At 50.6% G+C, this 21,403-nt stretch overlaps 1 protein-coding gene across 5 annotated transcripts; it reads right to left on the reverse strand.

The window, feature by feature from the left end:
• Positions 1 to 2,323: 2,323 nt before the first annotated feature.
• On the reverse strand, positions 2,324 to 20,959 carry CAPG (capping actin protein, gelsolin like). Of its 5 annotated transcripts, none has more exons than XM_032243511.1 (10): positions 20,848 to 20,959; positions 9,615 to 9,650; positions 9,279 to 9,451; positions 9,023 to 9,177; positions 8,707 to 8,871; positions 7,009 to 7,158; positions 6,565 to 6,657; positions 5,902 to 6,034; positions 3,424 to 3,512; positions 2,324 to 2,528 (listed from the first exon to the last, which is right to left on the reverse strand). In XM_032243511.1, exons 2-10 carry the CDS (start codon positions 9,635 to 9,637, stop codon positions 2,463 to 2,465), a joined length of 1,047 nt encoding a protein of 348 aa, XP_032099402.1. In that variant the 5' UTR covers positions 9,638 to 9,650; positions 20,848 to 20,959; the 3' UTR covers positions 2,324 to 2,462. The 5 variants fall into 5 exon arrangements, with proteins under 5 accessions (XP_032099402.1, XP_032099403.1, XP_032099405.1 ...); XM_032243512.1 differs by lacking the exon at positions 20,848 to 20,959 and adding an exon at positions 17,690 to 17,760; XM_032243514.1 differs by lacking the exon at positions 20,848 to 20,959 and adding an exon at positions 17,698 to 17,720.
• Between the last annotated feature and the right edge of the window lie 444 nt (positions 20,960 to 21,403).

Below are 21,403 nucleotides of genomic sequence, written 5' to 3' on the forward strand. Positions count from 1 at the left end.
GGTCTCGATCTCTTGACCTCGTGATCCACCCGCCTCGGCCTCCCAAAATGCTGGGATTACAGGCTTGAGCCACCGCACCCGGCCGAAAAAATATATTTTTTTAAAGAGATGGAGTTTCACTATGTTGGCCAGGATGGTCTCGATCTCCTGACCTTGTGATCCAATCGCCTCAGCCTCCCAAAGTGCTGAGATTACAGGCGTGAGCCACTACATCCGACTCTAAAATCTTTTTTTTTTTTTTTTTTTTTTTGAGACAGGGTCTCACTGTGTCACCCAGGCTTGAGTGCAGTGACATGATCTTGACTCACTGCAACCTCTACACCTCCCCAGCTCAAGCTATGCTCCCACTTAAGCTTCCCAAGTAGCTGGGACTAAAGGTGCATGCCACCATGCCCAGCTAATTTTTGTATTTTTGATAGAGATGGGATTTTACCATGTTGCCCAGGCTGGTCTCAAACCCCTAAGCTCAAGCAATCCCCCTGTCTCTGCCTCCCAAAATGCTGGGATTAAGGCATGAGCCACTGTGCCCAGCCACAAATTTTTTTTTTTTTTTTTTTTTTTTTTAGACGGAGTTTCGCTCATGTTACGCAGGCTGGAGTGCAATGGTGCTATCTCGGCTCACCGCAACCTCCGCCTCCTGGGTTCAGGCAATTCTCCTGCCTCAGCCTCCTGAGTAGCTGGGATTACAGGCACGCGCCACCATGCCCAGCTAATTTTTTGTATTTTTAGTAGAGATGGGGTTTCACCATGTTGACCAGGATGGTCTTGATCTCTTGACCTCGTGATCCACCCGCCTTGGCCTCCCAAAGTGCTGGGATTACAGGCGTAAGCCACCGTGCCCAGCCCCCAGCCACAAAAATCTTAATTGGTATATATTTATCGGGAAAGGGCCTAGACCTTTCATAGGAGACCTAAAATGCTCCCTAACTCTACAAAGGTTGTCAGAACCAATAATGGAGTGCAACCTTTATTCTCTCCCCTTTAAAAAAATCATCCCTGATGCCTGTTCTTTGTGTAGATTGTCAGGTAGGGCTGAGAAGTCTGTGGAGAGGACAGGAGCAGGGCAGATCCACAGAGGAGCTCATTTCTTTTTATTTTTTGAGTTGGAGTCTCACTCCTTGTCACCCAGGCTAGAGTGCAGTGATGCAGTCTCAGCTCACTGCAACCTCCACCCCCTGGGTTCAAGCGATCCTCCTGCCTTGGCCCCCCAAGCAGCTGAGGTTACAGGCATGTGCAATCATGCCCAGCTAATTTTCTGTATTTTTAGTAGGGATGGGGTTTCTATGTTGGCCAGACTGGTATCAGACTCCTGATCTCCAATGATCTGCCTGTCTCAGCCTCCCAAAATGCTGGGGTTACAAGCATAAGCTACTCTACCTATCTGGGATAGCTGCTTCTTGGCACAAAATCAGCAAGTTCAACTTGCTGCTTGATCAGAATTTTTGTTTTGGGATGGAAGAATCTAATTTCTAGAGCTCAGAAGCAACATAGCCGAGAGAACCCAGGGGTGAGGGGGAGTCAGGGTGGCTACAGCCCTGCCAGGCCTCACAGCCTCTGCTCCAGGCTGGCACAGGCTCACTCATATCCTGCTCCACCACCACTTCATTACACAAGAGAAGGAACCAGGTCATGCGTGGTGGCTCATGGCTGTAATCCCAGCACCTTCGGAGGTCAAAAGTTCAAGACCAGCCTGCCCAACATGGTGAAACCATGTCTCTACTAAAATTACAAAAATTAGCCAGGCATGGTGGTAGGCACCTGTAATCCCAGCTACTCAGGAGGCTGAGGCAGGAGAATTGCTTGAACCCAGGAGGCGGGTAAGAACCAGAACGAAGACTGTCCATGCTACCCTGCTGCTTTTCGCATAGCCCTGCAGTGGCCCTGGGCTCACCAGCCAAACACGCAGTGTGATGTGCCTATGAAGTCACAAGCAGGCTCGGTACCGTTGTGAAAAGCTGTCCTCTCTTGCTGAGTGAGCATGTGTCACTTGAAGCTGCCTGGCAGTGCTTTATTAGGTTATCTGAGGAAATACTGGTTTAAATGGAGCTGCATCCCAAGCCCATTACCACAACCTTCTCCCTGCTGGGAATGTGAGACTGAACTGAACCCCCAGCTGAAAGTGATCCTGAGGCTTGGCGCTGTGCCACCTCCCTATTGGGTTCACAGAAGTTCCTGCAAGCCTGGCTGGGACTCCTCAATCCTGCAAAGCAGCTCTGGCCTCCAAGGCTGTGCAACTGTCATCTGTGTGCTACTCCACCCCCAGCATGGGGATGAACCCAGATGAATAGGTGGGTGACAGTGAGAATCAGCCCAGGGCAGGCAGTGCAGAAAAAGAGCTGGGAAGGCACTTGTCTCCTTTATTGAATATCTGCAGGAGGCACCTCTGCACTGACCAGGCAGCCAGAGAAGAAAGCAGGCAGGCGGTGGGGGGTAGGGGCGTATGGGACAGGAGATGCCCACCCTCATTTCCAGTCCTTGAAAAATTGCTTGAAGATGGGAGTCTCACGGCCCTGGGGCAGAATCTCCACCTGCAGGGACAGTGGGGGAGAAGTCTGGTTCACAAAGTTGCCACCTCTGCCTCTGCCAGGGAGGACAGGAAGGGGTAAGAGCCAGGGAGGAGGGTGTGGGCGCCTGGCTTGAGTCCATGTGCAGTCCAGGCCAGGAAAGCTCCCCTGGATGAGCCACAAGATGAGAACCAAGATTTCAGAGATACAGACTGAGGCAACAGACTGCTTCAAGCATGTGGGTGCACAGTTCGATAAACGCCACCAACTGTAGCTAAGCCCTGTCAGCTCCCCATGGGATAACTTGTGGACACTGTGCTGTGGCTGGAGGAGTGGCACCAGCCAGGGACAATGGCCCAGAGGAGGCGCACCCAGTTCTCTGGGTGCCCAGGGGAGTGCTGCCCAACATCCTCTTTGAAAAGAACAAGTAGCCGGGCGCGGTGGCTCAAGCCTGTAATCCCAGCACTTTGGGAGGCCGAGGCGGGTGGATCACGAGGTCAAGAGATCGAGACCATCCTGGTCAACATGGTGAAACCCCGTCTCCACTAAAAATACAAAAAATTAGCTGGGCATGGTGGCACGTGCCTGTAATCCCAGCTACTCAGGAGGCTGAGGCAGGAGAATTGCCTGAACCCAGGAGGCGGAGGTTGCAGTGAGCCGAGATCGCGCCATTGCACTCCAGCCTGGGTAACGAGCGAAACTCCGTCTCAAAAAAAAAAAAAAAACAGGGAGAAAAAAGAACAAGTATTTTGACATTTTGAAGGATTGAGATGGGCTTTCCCACTTGATGGGTCTGAGAGGGAGGGCTGGTTGTTCTAACAGTGCCCAAGTCTCTCCTGCCCTTCCTGGCCAATCTGAGGGCTCAGCGGCCACAGGAGGAGCCCTAGGAGGAGGGCTGGGGGCATGGGCATCTCCTCACCTGAGTGTTTGGGGCGTACCGCATGCGCGAGATGAAGCCCTCGGCCACGTGCAGAGCTGCCTGCCGCTCCTTCTCATTCGCTTTTCGTCCTGGATCATAGGAAGATTTTTCAAAACAGCAGGGACCCTCCTTAGCCCCCATCCCATTTTTCTTGAGGAAATTTAAGGGAGTCCACAGAAGAGCCAGCAATTTTTACAATAAATGGACCAGGGGTCCCAAGAATGCTGAGGGGCTCTTTGGAGATGTGGAGTCAGTCCTCTAAGAATTTTCCCAAACCGGCAGCACCAAGGTAGATGAAAATCCCTCTTCTGTCAGGATCTGATCATGCAAACCTCTGCTCTGACCTGGGCCCCAGGAATATTTCAGGGAGGGAAAAGGTGTTCTCCCAGCATCAGACTGTGAGGCCATAGGTCTCCTTTTCCCCCAGGACCCCTCACCTCTTGAGTTCATCAAGCCTCTTCTGAAAAACTAAATAAGACAAAGGGTGCAATTTATTATAGATGTGAACTTAATCCCATAGTGCCCGCAGGGCTACACTGGCCTAACAGTTATGCTAACTTAGAGCTTATAAAAATGAAGACCCTAAATAGCCCAGTCATTCCTGCAGGCAGTCCTGAGAACTCAAACTGTGCTCCATTCCAGGCTTTTTTTTTTTTTTCTGAGACATAGTCTCCTTCTGTCACCCAGGCTGGAGTGCAGCGGCACCATCACGGCTCACTACAGCCTCAACCTCCCAGGCTCAAGCAATCCACCCACCTCAGCCTTCTGTGTAGCTGGGACCATAGGTGCACGCCACCACACTCAGCTAATATTTGTGTTTTTTTTTTTTTTTTTTTTGTAGAGGGGGGATTTTGCTATGTTTCCCAGGATGCCAGGCATTTTTCCAAAAATTTTTCCAGTGCCAAAATGATGCTGTGATGTGGTTGGCTCTCTATATAGCTATAAAACGCCATGAACTACAATGCACCTGAAATTAATATGCTGGATTCCTTCCTCTGTCAACTGACCAGCTGCCCCCCTACCCATGACAGCCTTCTCTTCCTGGCCTCCCAAGTTTCCCGTTTCTCCTCTGGTTTCTCTTTCCATAGTGGCTGGGTTCTTTGCTCCGGTTTATACATGCTTCTGTGGGCCTCTGGGAACCTCTCTCTGCTTAGCATGGGTTCCATGGGATATGCCCTCTGGCAGGAGAGAAAAGGCAGCCTACAGTGCACACCTCTCTCTTGTCACTCTTTTACTGCTCCCAGCTCCTCCCTTTCACCTCTATCTCTGCTGAGTTTCAGAAGCAATATTATGAAATGCCTGGTGGCGGCTATCTGTAGACACCCACCTACTTATCTACCTGCCTGACCAGGCTAGGGGCTGGCATTTTTCCCTGTCTTGGTTGACCCGGTAACTGGGTGTTGAATAAATGCTATTGGTGAAAATTCTCAGACCCTAGACAGAGACTCAGAACAAGTTTGTTTCATTTTTAGTCCAACCAAGCAGAACAGGCTGTGCACAACAGTGTTTCTATTTCCAGAAGATAAAATCTCTTGGAAAAACAAGTTCTACAGGTTCACCACTCACTGCATAAAATGTTTCATTTGTTTGAAATTCATTTCTGTCAAACCTTGAGGCAGAATCCCAGGATCAGGGGTCCCAGCAGCCCTGAAGGTCTAGGGTGAGGCGAGGGCAGTGGTTCTCAAACTGTGGTCCCTGGAGCCAGCAGCACAGACATCACCCGGAAACTTGTTAGAAAGGTACCTTCTACCCTACCCCAGACCTAGTAAATCAGAATCTCTGGGGGTGGGGCCCAGCCACCTAAACAGGCCCTGGAGTGATTCTGAGGCTTGCTGCAGTTTCAGAGCCATTGTCTAGAATTTAGGAGGCGGGAACAGCAAAGAGAAAATGGCAAGGCCTGGCCAGGTGCAGTGGCTCACTCACACCTATAATCCTGGCACTGAGACAGGTGGATCACCTGAGGTCAGAAGTTCAAGACCAGCCTGGTGGCAAAACCCCCTCTCTACTAAAAATACAAAAATTAGCCAGGCGTGGTGGCACATGCCTGTAGTACCAGCTACTCGGGAGGCTGAGGCAGGAGGATTGCTTGAACCCAGAAAGCAGAGGTTGCAGTGAGCCAAGATCATGCCATTGCACTCCAGACTGGCGGATAGAGCAAGACTCTGTCTCAAAAAAATAGAAAAATAAAATGGCGAGGGCTGTGTCATGGCTCACCCCTGTAATCTCAGCACTTCAGGAGGCCAAGGTGAAGATCACTGGAGGCCAAGAGTTTGATACCATCTTGGGCAACATAGAGAGACCCCATCTCTATCTTTTAAACAAAATTTTTAAAGAGAGAGAAAATGGCCACCACAAGCATGCAGGCTCCCTGAGAAGCTGTCTTTTACAAGCAGCTGGGCAGGCTGAGCCCTGTAAAGGGAAGCCTGCCCAGTCAGAACAGCGCCAGGCATCTCAGGCTGGTCGAGAGGAGCCACGTACCCTTCCAGATATAGATCTTGCCACAGAGCCCATTGTCCAGCACGAAGCAGTCATCAGATATCAGCAGTTCGAGGGCAAAGGGGCTGGAGTCAGCCACCTTGGTCAGGTTCATCTGTCCAGTGGCATCAGAGACCTGGGGAGGAAGGGTAGTGCCTCATCTCATTCCCCACACACACCAGCCCTCACCTCAGCCTGAGGAGGGGGAGGCTGGCCCTCCCTAGTTCCCTCCCGCTCTGCCCCCCCTGCCCATCACCCAGGCCCCAGGAGCAGACAAGAGAGTGAAGACCTGAAAAGCAAATCCCAGGCAGCCCCACTCCCTCCCATCACCCCAATCCCTGTAGCACAGGGGCCCCAAACCCATTTGGAAATTAGGTGGATTCCAAATTACAAAGAAATGCACAGAATTCAAGAAAGAAAAGGTTTCAAGCCTTCACCCAGCATGGGCTGGAAGTGAGGGGCACACATATTCTCAGGAAGGCCTGCCATCCGCCCACTCCCCATCCTCCTCTCCCTCCAAGCCCTGTATAATTCCCCACCTCCCGCCTGGGTTCCAGCCCCAACTCCCCCCTGCCTTCCTCCTTCCAACCTGCTTGCACGCAGCTGTGCTGTGCAGGCTCCCACCCTCCCTGCTGCCAGGTCCTAGGGCAGGCTTGGGGGGCCCACCTTATACAGAGCCGCAGCTTGGGAATTTGCCTGGTCAGCTGTGAGGTCTTCCTCGGGGTTGCCCTCCTTCAGAGCAGGCTTGGGGCCTAGGACCTGCAGGGGCCAGGGCAGGCCAGGTTTACATGAACCCTCGCCCTGGAACTTCCCAGCCCGTCATGCCCAGGGCCACCGCTTCTGGTGGAGCAAACCACACCCTGCACTAGGGTACCCAGCAGAGAAGAGGTGAGTGAGGGCTGGGTCCAGCTCACCCACCAGACAGGCTGCTCAGCCTCAAGGATGAGCATCTACCCAAAGGGGCACCCTGTGAGCTGGCCACAGCCCTGGCTAGTACCCAGACGCCCCCTGCCACCCTCCACTGGCCACCCTCAACCCTCAGCTCATCACCACCTCTTTTGACCACTTCCAAGCAGAGGCTCCCAGCCACCAACTCCAGTGTCCCCTAACCTGGATCATCTCAGCAGGCTCCTCCCCATCAGTGACAATCTCCACCTGGGCCTTGCCCTGTCGCTCACTGTCCCGGATGGCCAGGGCCAGGTCTCTCGCCTTGTTGCGTTCCAGGATGTTAGACTTGGCACCACACCAGGCGAAGATGTTCTGCAAGGAAGCAGGGAAGCCCGGGTCAGAGCCAGCTGCCTGTGTCCTGCCCCCTGGCTCAGAGGAAGGGCCCCTAGCTCTCCCTCTCTCCTCTCTCAACTGTCCCTAAGGCAGGACAATCAGGAAGGCAGAGCACAGCACAGAGGTCTCTCTCAGAATGGCCACGACCATCCTCTGCAAGTGTTTATCTGCCCACCTGCCATCTGTCTTCCTTTTTTTTTCGAGACAGGGTCTCACTCTGTCACCCAGGCAGGAGTGCAAGGACGCGATCATGGCTCACTACAGCCTCGACATCATGGGCTCAAGCAATTCTCCCACCTTAGCTTCCTAAGCAGCCGGGACTCTTGGCACGTGCCACCACGCCTGGCTAATTTCTTAACATTTTGTAGAGATGGTGTCCCACTATGTTGCCCAGGCTGGTCACAAACTGCTGGGCTGAAGCCTCTTTATTTCTCTTCCCATCACGTATTTCCTATGTTTAAATGTCTCTTACCACCTATCTCCGCCTACTAGAAAGTGAGCTGTTTGGCTCTGTTCCCTACTGTGGGTCCACTGCTAAAACAGAGCCCGGCATGGATTTAGGCACAAAATAAATATTGACTGACTGAGTGAAGGACTGGAAGGGTGAATGGCTGAATGGCATCCTTGAGTGCAGCTTCTCACATTCCTACCTGCAGCCCTGCTGGGCAGAGTCCCTGTGCCTCTCCTCTTCTGGTAATGGCGAGGTCTGTTCACTCATGCCCTCGCTTGTCTCACCATGTGTAGTCCTCCTCACCGAGAGCTCCCGGATTGATCTCCCTGCCCTAAATCTTCAGCGCCACGAGACGCAGCCCACACTCCTCAGCCAGCCAATCTCCTCATGACCTGGGCTCACCTTCCACCTTCCTTGGCAATTTCCCTCCCCCTGCTCCTGTCCCCCAGCCCCCGCCAGGTCCCAGTCTCACTAGAGCCCTGATGTGTGCATGTCTGCACCCTTCCCCTGCTTGGTGGCTCGGCCCACCTCCTCCCTTTGCCTAGAGTGGCATCTCCCCTCCTGTAGGTCTAGTCCAATGTCACCTTCCTGGGACAGCTGGCTTCAGCTCAGGCTTAAAGGGCTCCTCCCTGCCCTGAGCTCCCCAGCACATGGCAGCTGTCCCCCTTAAACCCCTCATCACATCCTGCCTCAGGTTATGGCAAGTGATCGGCCCATCTTGGCTGCCTCCCCAGAGCGAGCTTTGATGGTCCCTGTGCTGGCTCAGAGAGGGCATCACAGTTTCACTGAATGAAGAGATGAACGACTGAATTAATGAACAGTTTGGCAGATAGCGAACACAGAGGCTTCCAAGGGGAGGAAGAAAGCTCCAGAGCATCAGAGGCCATGCCTAGATGGCAGAAGGAGGCTGGCATCAGTCCTTACAAGTATAGGGACATTCTCCAATGGTCAGAGGGGTCTGACTTGGAATAGGCTACGGCTTCTCAGCTTCTTTCCCTCTTTCCTGGCTTCCTACCCCTCTGTCCTTGTAAAGGATGGTGCCAATATGGAGTGCTCAGTCTGGCCAGCCTACCCACCTGGCCCAGGTCCAGGATGAAGCAGTCCCCCGTGTTGAAGCTGTCCCAGCTCAGTGCCCGCTCAGTGGCACGAATGTTCTTCTTCCCCTTCACCTGGTAGAGTTTCTTGACGGCAGCTGGGGCTCCTGAGGAGGTCTTATGAAATGCTGACTCCACACCACCTTCCTGCAGCCCAGATGGCCCATCTGAGTGGACTGACAGGAGACCTGGAGCCCTCTGCACCCAATCCCACTGGGAGACCGGCAGAAAAGTGGGGACCCAACCCCAACGGCACCCGGGTCTTCTGCAGGGTAAGAACCTGGAGGTGGGCTCTGACCTGGTACTTGAGGCCCCGTGGGAAGTAGCTCATGAAGAGATCAGACTCATTCCCCTGCACCTCACGGTGCTGCACAGGCCGCTCTCCCAGCAGCGTGTTGAGGTGCACAGCCAGCACGGCGCAGGCCCCCTGCTCATCCCGGGATGACTGCTGGCCTGGGACAAGTGGGAGAGGGTAGGGCAAGGCTCTTGAGACCCATGCCAGCCCCCTCCCTCCCCTGCCTGGGCCCGACCTTCCCCCATCTCTACCTCCTTACCTATCCACAGGTGCAGATGGGAAACCTCTTCTGGGCCATTGTGCAGCACTAGGTAGGAGTCCCCAGAGAAGAAGACGCCCTGGTTCTCCCGCGCCACAGGCACGGGCTTCAGCTTCTCCACCCGCCACACGTGCAGGCCTGGATCCTGCACTGAGGCTGAAAATGGAGAGCCACTGCGGAAAGAGAGTGGGTTGACAGCAGCCAGCCCACTGGCCCAAGCACAGCCCTGGGCAGGCCTGGCAACTGCAGTCTGGAGATGAAGAGAAGGGTGGGAAGGGGCAGCCCTTGGAGGTGAAAAAGGGGAAGTTGTGAAAGGAGATGGGGAATGCAGCTTACCTCTGGGGAATGGCTGTGTACATGCTGTTTTCAGATCTGGAAAGAAAGAAGAAACCATTATTATTACAAATGCCGTAAGAAGCACCTCTCACATGGGGCTGGAGAGGCCCTTCCCAGTAGCCAAGTACTTTCATATTCATCAACTACTTCATCTCTAGGAGCCCTAGTTCCATTATACAGACAAAGAAAATGAGGCTCAGAAATTCTAAGTCCAAGGCCACATAGCTAGTGAGTGGCTCGTGGAAACCAGGTCTCTGACCCCTCTCTCCCCTCTGCTGAGATCCCACAGAAATTAAAATAAGAGTAGAAAGTCAAGCCAGTGGCTCAAGCCTGTAATCCTAGCACTTTGGGAGGCTGAGGCAGGCGGATCACAAGGTCAAGAGATCGAGACCATCCTGACCAACATGGTGAAACCCTGTCTCTACTAAAAAAATACAAAAATTAGCTGGGCATGGTGGTGCACACCTGTAGTCCCAGCTATGTGGGAGGCTGAGGCAGGAGAATCACTTAAACCCAGGAGGCGGAGGTTGCAGTAAGCAGAGATCCTGCCACTGTACTCCAGCCTGGAGACAGAGTGAGACTCTGTCTCAAAATAAATAAATAAATAAAATTTAAAAAAAAAAAAAAAGAGCAGAAATTAACAGAAAACAGAAACAAGAGAGAAAAGCAATGATTTTTTTTTTTTTGAGATGAAGTCTCACTCTGTCACCCAGGCTGGAGTGCAGTGGCATGACCCTGGCTCACTTCAACCTCTGCCTCCCAAGTTCAAGTAATCCTCCGGTCTCAGCCTCCCACATAGCTGGGATTGCAGGCACCCACCACCAAGCCTGGCTAATTTTTGTATTTTTAGTAGAGATGGAGTTTTGGCATGTTGCCCAGGCTGGTGTTGAACTCCTGACCTCAAGTAATTTGCCCACCTTAGTCTCCCAAAGTACTGAGATTACAGGCAGGAGCCACCGCACCTGGCCTCAAGATGGTTGTTTCCTTTTTTTTTTTTTTTGAGACAGAGTCTCACTCTGTCACCCAGGCTGGACTCCAGTGGCACGATCTTGGCTCACTGCCACCTCCGCCTCCTGAGTTCAAGTGATTCTTGAGCCTCAGCCTCCCAAGTAGCTAGGATTATAGGTACATACCACCACACCTGGCTAATTTTTTTATTTTTAGTAAAGACGGTGTCTCACCATGTTGGCCAGGCTGGTCTCAAACTCCTGACCTCAAGTGATTCACCCGCTTCGGCCTCCCAAAGTGCTGAGATTACTGGCATCAGCCACCACCCCAAACAAGTTGTTTTTTTAAACCAATACCACTGATAAATCTTTAGACAAACTGATTAGCAGAAAGAGAAAACACAAATATCAATACAGAAATAAGAGATGTAAGATCACCACAGATTTTTACAGATATTAAAAGAATAAAGGGAATATTATAAAAAGTTTATGTCAATATATTCAACCACTTATATAACATGGGCAAATTCCTTGAAAGATACAAATTATGAAAGCTCACTCAAGAAGACAGATTATCTGAATAGTGGCCATATCTATTAAAGAAAAGAAATTTATAGTAAAAAACTCATTCTCCGCCCCCCCAAAAAAAAACAACCCAAGCCCAGATGGTTTCATTGGCAATTTCTACCAAAAATTTTAAAAGGGCATAATACCAATTGTACACAAACTCTTCCAAAAAGGAGATGACAGAACACTTCTCAATTCATCCTATGCTGCCACCATTCTCCTGATAACAAAACCAGATAAATATATTATACAAAAAGAAAATTAAAGATCAGTATCTCTCATGAACATACACATAAAAAAATAACAAAATTTGGCCAGGTGCAATGGCTCATGCCTGTAATCCCCAGCACTTTGGGAGACTGAGATGGGAGGATCATGAGGTCAGGAGTTCGAGACCAGCCTGGCCAACATAGTGAAATCCCGCCTCTATTAAAAAATACAAGAATTAGCCGGGTGTGGTGGCAGGCGCCTGTAGTTCCAGCTACTCGGGAGGCTGAGGCGGGAGAATCCCTTGAACCCGGGAGACAGAGGTTGCAGTGAGCTGAGATCATGCCATTGCACTCCAGCCTGGGTGACAGAGTGACACTTCATCTCAAAAATAAATAAATAAATAAATAAAAATAACAAAATTTTAGCAAATAAAATCAAATAATATATTTAAAAAAACGATGATGACCAAATGTGGTTTAGTCTGGGAACGCAAGATTGGTTTAATATCTGAAAATCAGGGTGACAATAGCTAATAACAATGCAGTGCATATTTCAAGATAGCCAGATGAGAAGATTTGAATGTTATCGTGACAAAGAAATGGTAAATGTTTAAAGTAATGGATATGATAATTACCTTGATTTGATGTATACATATACATTGCACATGTACAATAAAACATCACACTGCACCTCCTAAGTATGTACAATTATTACCTGTCAATTACAAGTTTAAACTAAATTAAGTAAAGCAGTTTACAATGCCAAAAAAAAAACCCAAAATTTGAAAATAAATCAGGTTCATATCCAAGTCACAGCACCAAAAAAAAAAAAGAAGAAAGAAAGAAAATTAATGCTATCCACCCTATTAAAAAGCATGCATGTGTAATCACCTCAATAGATGCAAAAAAAGCATTTAGCAAAATTCTACATTCCTAGTTTAAAATTTTTTTCAAGCCTGGGCAACATAGGGAGACCCCCAAACCTACAAAAAATGTAAAAATCAGTCAAATGTGGCAGCACAAGCCTGTAGTCCCAGCTACTCAGGAGGCTGAGGAGGGAGGATCAGTTGAACCCAGGAAGTAGAGGCTGCAGTGAGGCAAGATCATGCTGCTGAATTGCAACCTGGATTACCGACCGAACCCCTTCACGATCGGAAGAGCGTCGTTCTGTAATCTCCGCACAAACTAGGGATAGAAGGAAACTTCCTTAACCTGATAAAAAGCATCTATTAAAATAAAACAAGCAAACAAACAAAAAAACCCTGTACTTAACATTATACTTAATGGCTGCTCTAATTTTAAACTCCCTCCCTGGGAAATTTCACCCACTCTCAGGCATCAGCTATCACTTCCGTACGCCCAGCTTCCCTCAAATGCCAGAATGATGAACACCATCTTTATTCTGTGGGCCAATGGGAGCAACTTTTTCTGGATGAAAGTCATTCAAAAAAAAAAAAAAAATGCTGAAGGCAAGCATTTTTAAAGAATATATTATCTTTTTTCAAAATTCAGAAAATACAGTAACTACAGCTCTACTCACTGTCACTTTCATAGGTTCCCATCACTAGAGGATTTTTTTTTTTTTGGCTCAAAATGCAGAGACCACAGAGCCTCATGCACATCGTACGTAATACAATTCATGCTGTGCATCCATGCAGACAGGGTTTGTATAAGGTGAGCCCCAGTGGCACAGGGTAAGGGCTTGGGGAAGTGGAGGGTAAAAATGCAAGTTGGCACCATTAGGAGATTCTTGGGGGTTGGGGCAGCAGGATCAGGAAGTGAAATCTGTGGTGGGGACCGGGAAGTCAGGGTTTAGGGGAAGGTAGATGGCAGAGCAGAGGGTACTGAGTCTGAGTAGGAAACAAAGAGGGACGGGTCAAGAGCAGTGATAATAGATGTGAAATGCTGTGTGAATTAGGACTTTCTTTTTCCTTTCCCAACCTACAAAACAGTGGAAGGCATTTTTTGGCACCATGATTCCGGAAGAGGAGAAGCAGAGAACAGAGGTTTGCAGAGGAAAACGTTAATGTTTCTCCATCCCACAGAGGATCACATGCTGTGCCCACATCCCCTGCAACAAGCAGCCCAGCCTGTGACTCAGGCATGAGTTGGTGAAGTGGCTGCCCCAAGCTCAAGCCATCAAGGTGAGCTCAGGAATGAGACACAGAGGGCACCAATTGTCAGCTTTACTATTTTCCATTCTGTGTTTAACTCAAAATCAGACAGCCCAAATGCCAGACAGCCACATCAGAGTTTTGATAAAATGGGTTTGGCAGGCAGGGTGCAGTGACTCACACCTGTAATCCTAGCACTTTGGGAGGCCAAGGTGGGTGTATCACTTGGGGTCAGGAATTCAAAGCCAGCCTGGCCAACATGGTGAAACCCCATCTCTACTAAAAGTACAAAAATTAGCCAGAAATCGCTTGAAGCCGGGAGGAGGAGGTTGCAGTGAGCCGAGATGGTGCCACTGCACTCCACCCTGGGCAATAGGTCGAGACTCCATCTCAAAAATAAAAAAGAAAGAAAGAAATGAGTTTGGCTGCCTGTTAGAATGACCTTGGGACTTTATGAAAATGTTGGTACAGCCGGACGCAGTGGCTCAAGCCTGTAATCCCAGCACTTTGGGAGGCCGAGGTGGGTGGATCACGAGGTCAAGAGATCGAGACCATCCTGGTCAACATGGTGAAACCCGATCTCTACTAAAAATACAAAAAATTAGCTGGGCATGGTGGCGCGTGCCTGTAATCCCAGCTACTCAGGAAGCTGAGGCAGGAGAATTGCCTGAACCCAGGAGGCAGAGGTTGCGGTGAGCCGAGATCGCGCCATTGCACTCCAGCCTGGGTAACGAGAGCGAAACTCTGTCCCCAAAAAAAAAAAAAAAAAAAAAAAAATGTTGGTACTGACAAAGATCCTTTGCTTGGCCAAACTTTAATCAGGCTTCTGAACCTCCCCTTAGGCCCATCTGTACATGTGCTTGTAAAATCCAGTTTTAGCAAAAGAACCCTGCTAAGGCCATTTAGCCAGAACCCCCTACCCTTGATATCTGGTCAATCTGATCATCATAGATATCTGATTCGGTTCCTCATTCCCCTGCCCCTGCCGCCCCCACCCCCGTGATGTCTGATCACTTTGGCCTGTATTCAGCAAGAATCCTGCTAGGTCAGTCTAGCCAGATTCTCCTTACCCCTGACGCTTTTTCTTAGTAATTTTCTTTCCTTTTCTTTTCTTTTCTTTCCTTTCTTTCTTTTTCTTTCTTTCCTTTTCTTTCTTTCTTTCTTTCTTTCTTTCTTTCTTTCTTTCTTTCTTTCTTCTTTCTTTCTTTCTTTCTTTCTTCTTCTTTCTTCTCTCTCTCTCTTTCTTTCTCTTTCTTTTTTTTTTTTTTTTTGAGACAGTCTTACTCTGTCGCCTAGGCTGGAATGCAGTGGCACAGTCTCAGCTCACTGCAACCTCTGCCTCCTGAGTTCAAGCAATTCTCCTGCCTCAGCCTTCTGCATAGCTGGGATTAGAGGTGTGTGCCACCATGCCTTGTTAATTTTTTGTACTTTTAATAAAGATGAAGTTTCACCATGTTGGCCAGGCTGGTCTCGAACTCCTGATCACCCACCTCAGTCTCCCAAAGTGCTGGGATTACAGGCATGAGCCATTGTACCCGGCTCATTTTTTTTCTTTAACAGTGCCCAAGCCCCTGGTCTGGAGATTCTGACTCCACAGGTCTGGAGTGGAGCTTGATCACCTATATTTTCAACATATGTTCCAAGTGATGCTAACACTGCCAGTGAATTCTGTCCAGAACAGTGTCAAATGCTTGCCTGCACATTAGAATCATCTGGGGGCTTTTGAAATATCCAGTGCCAGCCGGGCATGGCAGCTCATGCCTGCAATCCCAGCACTTTGGGAGGCTGAGGTAGGTGGATTGTTTGAGCTCAAGAGTTCAAGACCAGCCCTGGCAACATGGTGAAACGCTGTCTCTAGAAAATATACCCAAATTAGCTGGGCATGGTGGCGCATGCCGGTAATCCCAGTTACTTGGGAGGCTGTGGCACAAAAATTGCTTGAAACTACGAGGCAGAGGTTACAGTGAGCTGAGATCGCACCACTGCACTACAGCCTGGGTGACAGAGCGAGACTTCATCTCAGAAAAAAAAAAAAAAAGTAATTTTCACAAAAATAAGAAAGAAAATCCCCAGTGCCTAGCTTCCATACTAGACCCGTTAAAACCAGACTCTCTGGGTGGAGCCTGGATGTCAGTGTTTGAGAAGCTCCAGATGACTCTAATGCTTGGTCAGGGCCAACACTCCTGCTGCCTCATCAGATCTCTGTCCCCAGACCTTTTGTTTCAGTCTCTCCTGGGGAAGGGTCCACCCTGACCTCTGGCCTTTCATTGTTTCCTCTATCCCAGCCCTCTGCCCAAGCCCACAGCTCCTCGAGCTTCCTCAGGGCCCACGTTCACCCTTACACCCATTAAAGTCCCTTCATTCTTCCAGGCACATATCAAGCCCCAGCTGTCCAAGGAAACTTCCAGGACTTTCAGTGGTCTCCGCCTTCTCTGGGAGATCTCCCAGCCCCCTGCCCTGGGAGCACACACTTCAGCCTGTTTTACAGCAGGACCTGACTGCTTTGTGTCTCGACTGGAGCAAAGACACACGTGGTGCCTCTGCTCCTCAAGCAGCCCAGGAAAAAGTCTATTCAATTCCACTCAAGGTCTGTGCTGGGGGCTTGGCAGGGGGGGTGAGGTGCACAGAGAGAAAGAATAGCCCACGTCTCATGGTTTAGCTGCAGGGTACAGTGAACAGGGAGCCATCATACCCAGTGAAACCGCAGACAAACTTCCTCTAAGCGGGGAATGCCACAGAATCACAGATGTCAGCATTAGAAAGTGCTAAAGTTCTTATCTAGTCCTGCTCTGCCTGCAACGCCCTACACATACCCATACACACATAGTGCAGAAATCTCTTCTATAGCATCACTTATCATCCTCTTCTTGAAGGCTTCCAGTGATGGGGAACTTACCACCTTACCAAACAGCCTCTTCTACGCCTCTTAAAGCCTTTACTTTTCCCCACTCTGTTATAGTGTGGTGAGTTATGGAGCCGTCCATCTCCACTACTACACAGTAGGGTCCTGTGGGACAGAAGTGTATTTTGCCTCTGGATCTAGCCGGAACCTCATGCATGTGCTCGAAGAATGCATTTGATTAACTGGACCTTCTGGGCTCCGATTATTAGATCGAGGTGGCCCCTGAGGGATAGCTCAGGATTTCAAAAGGCTGGGACAGACCGGAGCAGCACCGGGAGGCAGAGAGCAGGGCTAGGGGTCTCATGAGACTGCTGTGGGGCTGGAGGTGGGGAGGAGGCAAGCCCTGCTGGCTGTCCCATGGTCCTGACTTAGGCTGTCTTTGAGGACACACTTGGGGACCTGAGAGAGGGGGTCACCGTTACATACACCTTTAAGGAAAGGCTTGACAGCCGTCAGAGGGACAAAAATCCTGCTGGGGTCCAGTAGTACCTTTGCCTGGAAAGGGTCTGAGTAAGCTCAGACCCTGATTCAACTAACCCCCAAAATGTCTCTTCCCTTCACAGTCCCTGCTTGCCCCTATGTGTGAAATGAAACGGCACCTCCCCTTCTCCTGGAGAAGGGGTGGAGAGGTAGTTGCCCACACTAGAAACCACTCCGAATCTCCCAGCCTGGGACATAGCATTCTCAGGATCTGGATCCAGAGGCTTCATTTGGGGATTCCGAATGGTCTTTCCCCTGATACCAAATAGGTCTCCTACCCTGCCCCAGGCTCCACCCCCTCCTCCCTCCACACACCCTACTTCAGACAGTCCGCCTAGACCCCCCCCATCCCGGCCAAGATCTTCCAGAGTTTGCAAAATAATCGAATGTGGCACTTGGATTTGAATTAAAATGGCTAGGACTGCCCTGCCCCCTCCCCAAACCACTCCCACCCAAATAGCCAGTCACACCACAGTCCTGTCTCCAAGACATGCAGCTTCTAATCTGATTTCACCTCCAGTCTGGCTGAGGGGCTTCAGGAGCAGTGTGGGGGCCTCTGTAAGGAGGTCTGGCACAGCCGGGATAAGCCCTGACCCAAGAGTTCCTCCATCGGCAGGGTGGCACAGCCTATAATCCTCCCAGGCAGCTTCAAGGCTGCCATCAGATCATGTGCCTGGAGCCTGGCATAAGGCTGGCAGGACAGCAGGCTGGGGGAACACCACCCTGGCACAAAGTGGCATCCAGAAATGTGGGTCTCTGTTCCCAGACCACAACAGCCAGCCCTCGCCTGCCCACCCAGGAGGGTCCCAGCCAGCCTCGGTGGCAGCCACCCTCCCACCTTCACCTTTCAACACTCCTACTTTCCTTTCTTCCTCCTACTTCTGCTTCGTAGGTTCGTCTTCCTCCCCGACTGCCCCACCCGGCTTCTCACTTCCCTATTACTTCTCTGGCTGCCCCACCCACCAGCCCCACCCCTGGGCTCCTTCCTCAGCCGGTGTGGAGGCAAGGTCCCCTGAAAGGGAGGGGCAGCAGGCCTGAAGCAGAAGAGCAGGCACTGGGGTGGGCAGTGGGTATGGCAGGCCGTCTCCACAGAGGGGCACATAGGGAGGCTGGAGGTCCACCCAGCCCCACCACAGTGGCCTCAGCCGGCTGCAGGTCACAGCCAAGGCAGATCAGGGAGGGCATCTCTGAGTCTGAGACCAGCAAGGAAAGCCATGCTCTCCACTCAGGGCCTGGGGCAGGCGCTGCACAGCCCCCACCACTTCTGGGTTAGTCACATTTCCTGGGCAGGGTCACTGGCTCCGAATCACTTTTTCCTCTTCCCTCAACTTGTCTTTCTCCTTGCCCTGAATGCAAGTATTTGATTTTGTTTTAAGATCAGTTTTTTGGGGTTTTTTTGTTTTGTATTTGAGATTGGGCTCACTCTGTCACCCAAGCTGGAGTGCAGTGGCATGACCACGGCTAACTGCAGCCCTGAACTCCCAGGCTCAAGCGATCCTCCTGCTTCAGCCTCCTGAGCAGCTGAGACCACAGCCCTGCACCAACACGCCCCACTAATTTTTTTATTTTTTCCAAAGACAGGGTCTTGCTATGTTGCCCAGGCTGGTCTAGAACTCCTGAGCTGAAGCAATCCTCCCACTTTGGCCTCCCAAAGTGCTGGGTACAGGCGTGCACTGCTGCGCCTGGCTAAACTCAGTTCTCAGGGAGTGGCTGAGGCCGTAAAACACTCTTTGCCATCTTCCACATGCCACGGTGATGCCTCTTGGGTCTCTCTCTCTCTTTTTTTTTTTTTTTTTTTTTAAGAGATAAGGTTTCTTCATGTTGGTCAGGCTGGTCTCAAACTCCCAACCTCAGGCGATCTGCCCACCTCGGCCTCCCAAAGTTTTGGGATTATAGGCATGAGCCACTGCCCGGCTCTTTTTTTTTTTTTTTTTTTTTTTTTTAATTTTTTGCCTCTCCGATCTCTACTCTTTTGTCTGCTTTTCATTCACCAGATGCTTATCATCACACCTTCTGGGCCCTGGGCCCTCTGAGAGACAGCCCATCCTGGGTTGACCCAGGGCAACTATCCTTCCTACATCATAGTCACAGGACCCTAGAGCATGTCTCCTCCCACTTGCTGGCTTTCGGGACACCGAGGCCCTGAGAGCACAAGAGACTGCCCCCTCACACACAGAGAGTGGAAGTCACCATGCCTAGCTAAACAATAACTTTTTAAAAAATTGAGACGGGGCTGGGCGAAGTGGCTCACACCTGTCATCCCAGCACTTTGGGAGGCCAAGGGAGGTGGATCACCTGAGGTCAGGAGTTCGAGAGCAATCTGACCAACATGGTGAAAACCCATCTTTACTAAAAATACAAAAATTAGCAGGACATGGTGGCAAGCACCTGTAATCCCAGCTACTTGGGAGGCTGAGAAAGGAGAATTGCTTAAACCTGGGAGGCAGAGGTTGCAGTGAGCCAAGATCACGCCATTGCACTACTGCCTGGACAACAGAGCAAGACTCCATCTTAAAAAAAAAAAAAGGGCAGATTGGTAGATTGGTGGAGGGTAGGAGGAGGAGGGAGAGAATCAGGAAAAATAACTAATGGGTACCAGGCTTAATATCAGGGAAACAAAATAATCTGTACAACAAAGCCCCATGACACGAGTTTACTTATATAACAAACTTGCACAGGTACCCCTTAACTTAAGATAATCATTTAAAAAAAAAAAAAGGATAGTCTGGGTTGGAATCCCAGCAGGGCCTTGTCCCCACAAAACCAGAGGCTGGGTGGTTAACCTGGTCACGTCATAAGAGCTGGACAATTTGGCTCCTTACTAGCTGTGCAAGTGGCTTAACCTCCTGGAGACTTCCTGTGCCCAACCCATAACATGGGCATACAGTTACATGTGAGGATGAAATGAGATTCTATGATTAATGAGCAAATAATAGACGCTCAATAAATCCAGGCTTCTTTCCTCTTCCCTTTAGTTTGCAATCCATCTCAGCAATGGGAATGTACTAAAGGACCCCAGTAAACGTGCCAGCAGCACCAGAGGCATCAGTGTCCCTGGCCCCTCCCCTAGTTCCGGATTTATTCACAGGAGGAAAGAAAGTTAAACCACAGAGCACTCTCCTGTTCCCATCCCCAGCCCCAGCACTGGAAAGGTTCTCTGATTTTGGTTGCACCAGAGCATACCTTGAGTAGCTCTTAAGTTCTGGATTCTGTGACCCATGGAAGGGACAAGGATGAATGGGAATCACTTCCTCACACTCAAGCCTCTCTAGGCTAAAGGTGGTCCCCTCACCACAGAAAAAAAAGGGAAGAGGTTTACACATTAACAGAGAAACACTAGGCTGGGCACGGTGGCTCACGCCCCTAATCCCAACACTTTGGGAGGCCGAGGTGGTCGGATCACCCGAGGTCAGGAGTTCGAGACCAGCCTGACCAACGTGGCGAAAACCCGTCTCTACTAATAATACAAAAAGTAGCTGGTCGTGGTGGCGGGCGCCTGTAGTCCCCGCTACTCGGGAGGCTGAGGCAGGAGAATCGCTTGAACCCAGGAAGAGGAGGTTGCAGTGAGCTGAGATCCACCATTGCACTCCAGCCTGGGCAACAAGAGCAAAAGTCCTTCTCAAAAAACAACAGCAGCAAAACAAAAGGGCCGGTCACTCAGCCTAGGACTCTGGGGAGCCGCTAGGAGCTCAATGCACATGCTAATGAGTTATCTGGTAACTAGACTCTAGAACTAGTTTTTTACCAGACGCACAGTGTTCTACCCTTGTGGTCTCCCCTGAGCACTACTGCTTAGTTTGTCCCAAATGAAGTAAAATAAAGCATTCCTTTCGCACGGGCCCACCCTCTCTAGCCTCTTCTTACGGGAAGCCAGGAGACGGCGCGCCCCTAAGAGCGGCCCCCGGCTGTGGGAGAAGAGGAGGGAGCGGGGCACCCCCAACGGGTTAGGCTCGTTCGACCCCTACAGGGGGAGCCCGGGTCCCCGGCGACCGGACCCCGAAGCGCGCTACTTGCCTGCCAACGCCTGGATCCGAGGCTCTGGGCGCTGTCTCAGCCGCCCCCCGCCCCCTGGAGGTGCGTGGCCGGGAGCCGCCCCCAGTGAGTCAGAGGGAGGGGCCCGCCGGTCTGAGCTGGCGGGGGCGCCCCTACCGGAGACTGGGGCGCCCAAAAGGCTCCTAGAATTGGGGGTGGGAAGGAGGATATTGGGGAAACTAAGGACAAGCTTCCTATGCTGTAAACTTTGCGAGAAGATTGCAGTGTTCACTTCCATTCCATCGTTAGGCCCCCGGCGTGGATCACCCGGTGAGCAGCTACTGTTGTGTGAGCGCCTACTATGTGTACTTGGTGCGTCTCACATCTACCATCATTGTTCCTGCTGGAAACATAAAGTCTTGGGGAGGCTCAGAGAAGGTAAGCAATTTGTCCAAAGTCACACTGCTAGTTCGGTAGCAGAGCTAGATTCTGGGGTTTTTTGTTTTTGTTTTTTTGACAGAGTCTCATTCTGCCGCCGGAGTGGAGTGCAGTGGTGCGATCACGGCTTACTACAGCCTCAACCTCTCAGGCTCAAGTG

The sequence above is a fragment of the Sapajus apella genome, unplaced genomic scaffold (genome assembly GCF_009761245.1).
Source record: "Sapajus apella isolate SASKATOON/1434 unplaced genomic scaffold, GSC_monkey_1.0 scaffold52, whole genome shotgun sequence".
Lineage (NCBI taxonomy): Eukaryota > Metazoa > Chordata > Mammalia > Primates > Cebidae > Sapajus > Sapajus apella.

Coding starts and splice junctions, on each gene's coding strand:
- CAPG (XM_032243511.1), bottom strand. CDS start 9,637: ATGTACACAGCCATTCCCCAGAG. Junction 7,159..8,706: donor TCATCCTGGACCTGGGCCAG/GTGGGTAGGCTG, acceptor GCTTCCTTGCAG/AACATCTTCGCCTGGTGTGG. Junction 6,658..7,008: donor AGCCTGCTGAGATGATCCAG/GTTAGGGGACAC, acceptor TGGCCCCTGCAG/GTCCTAGGCCCCAAGCCTGC.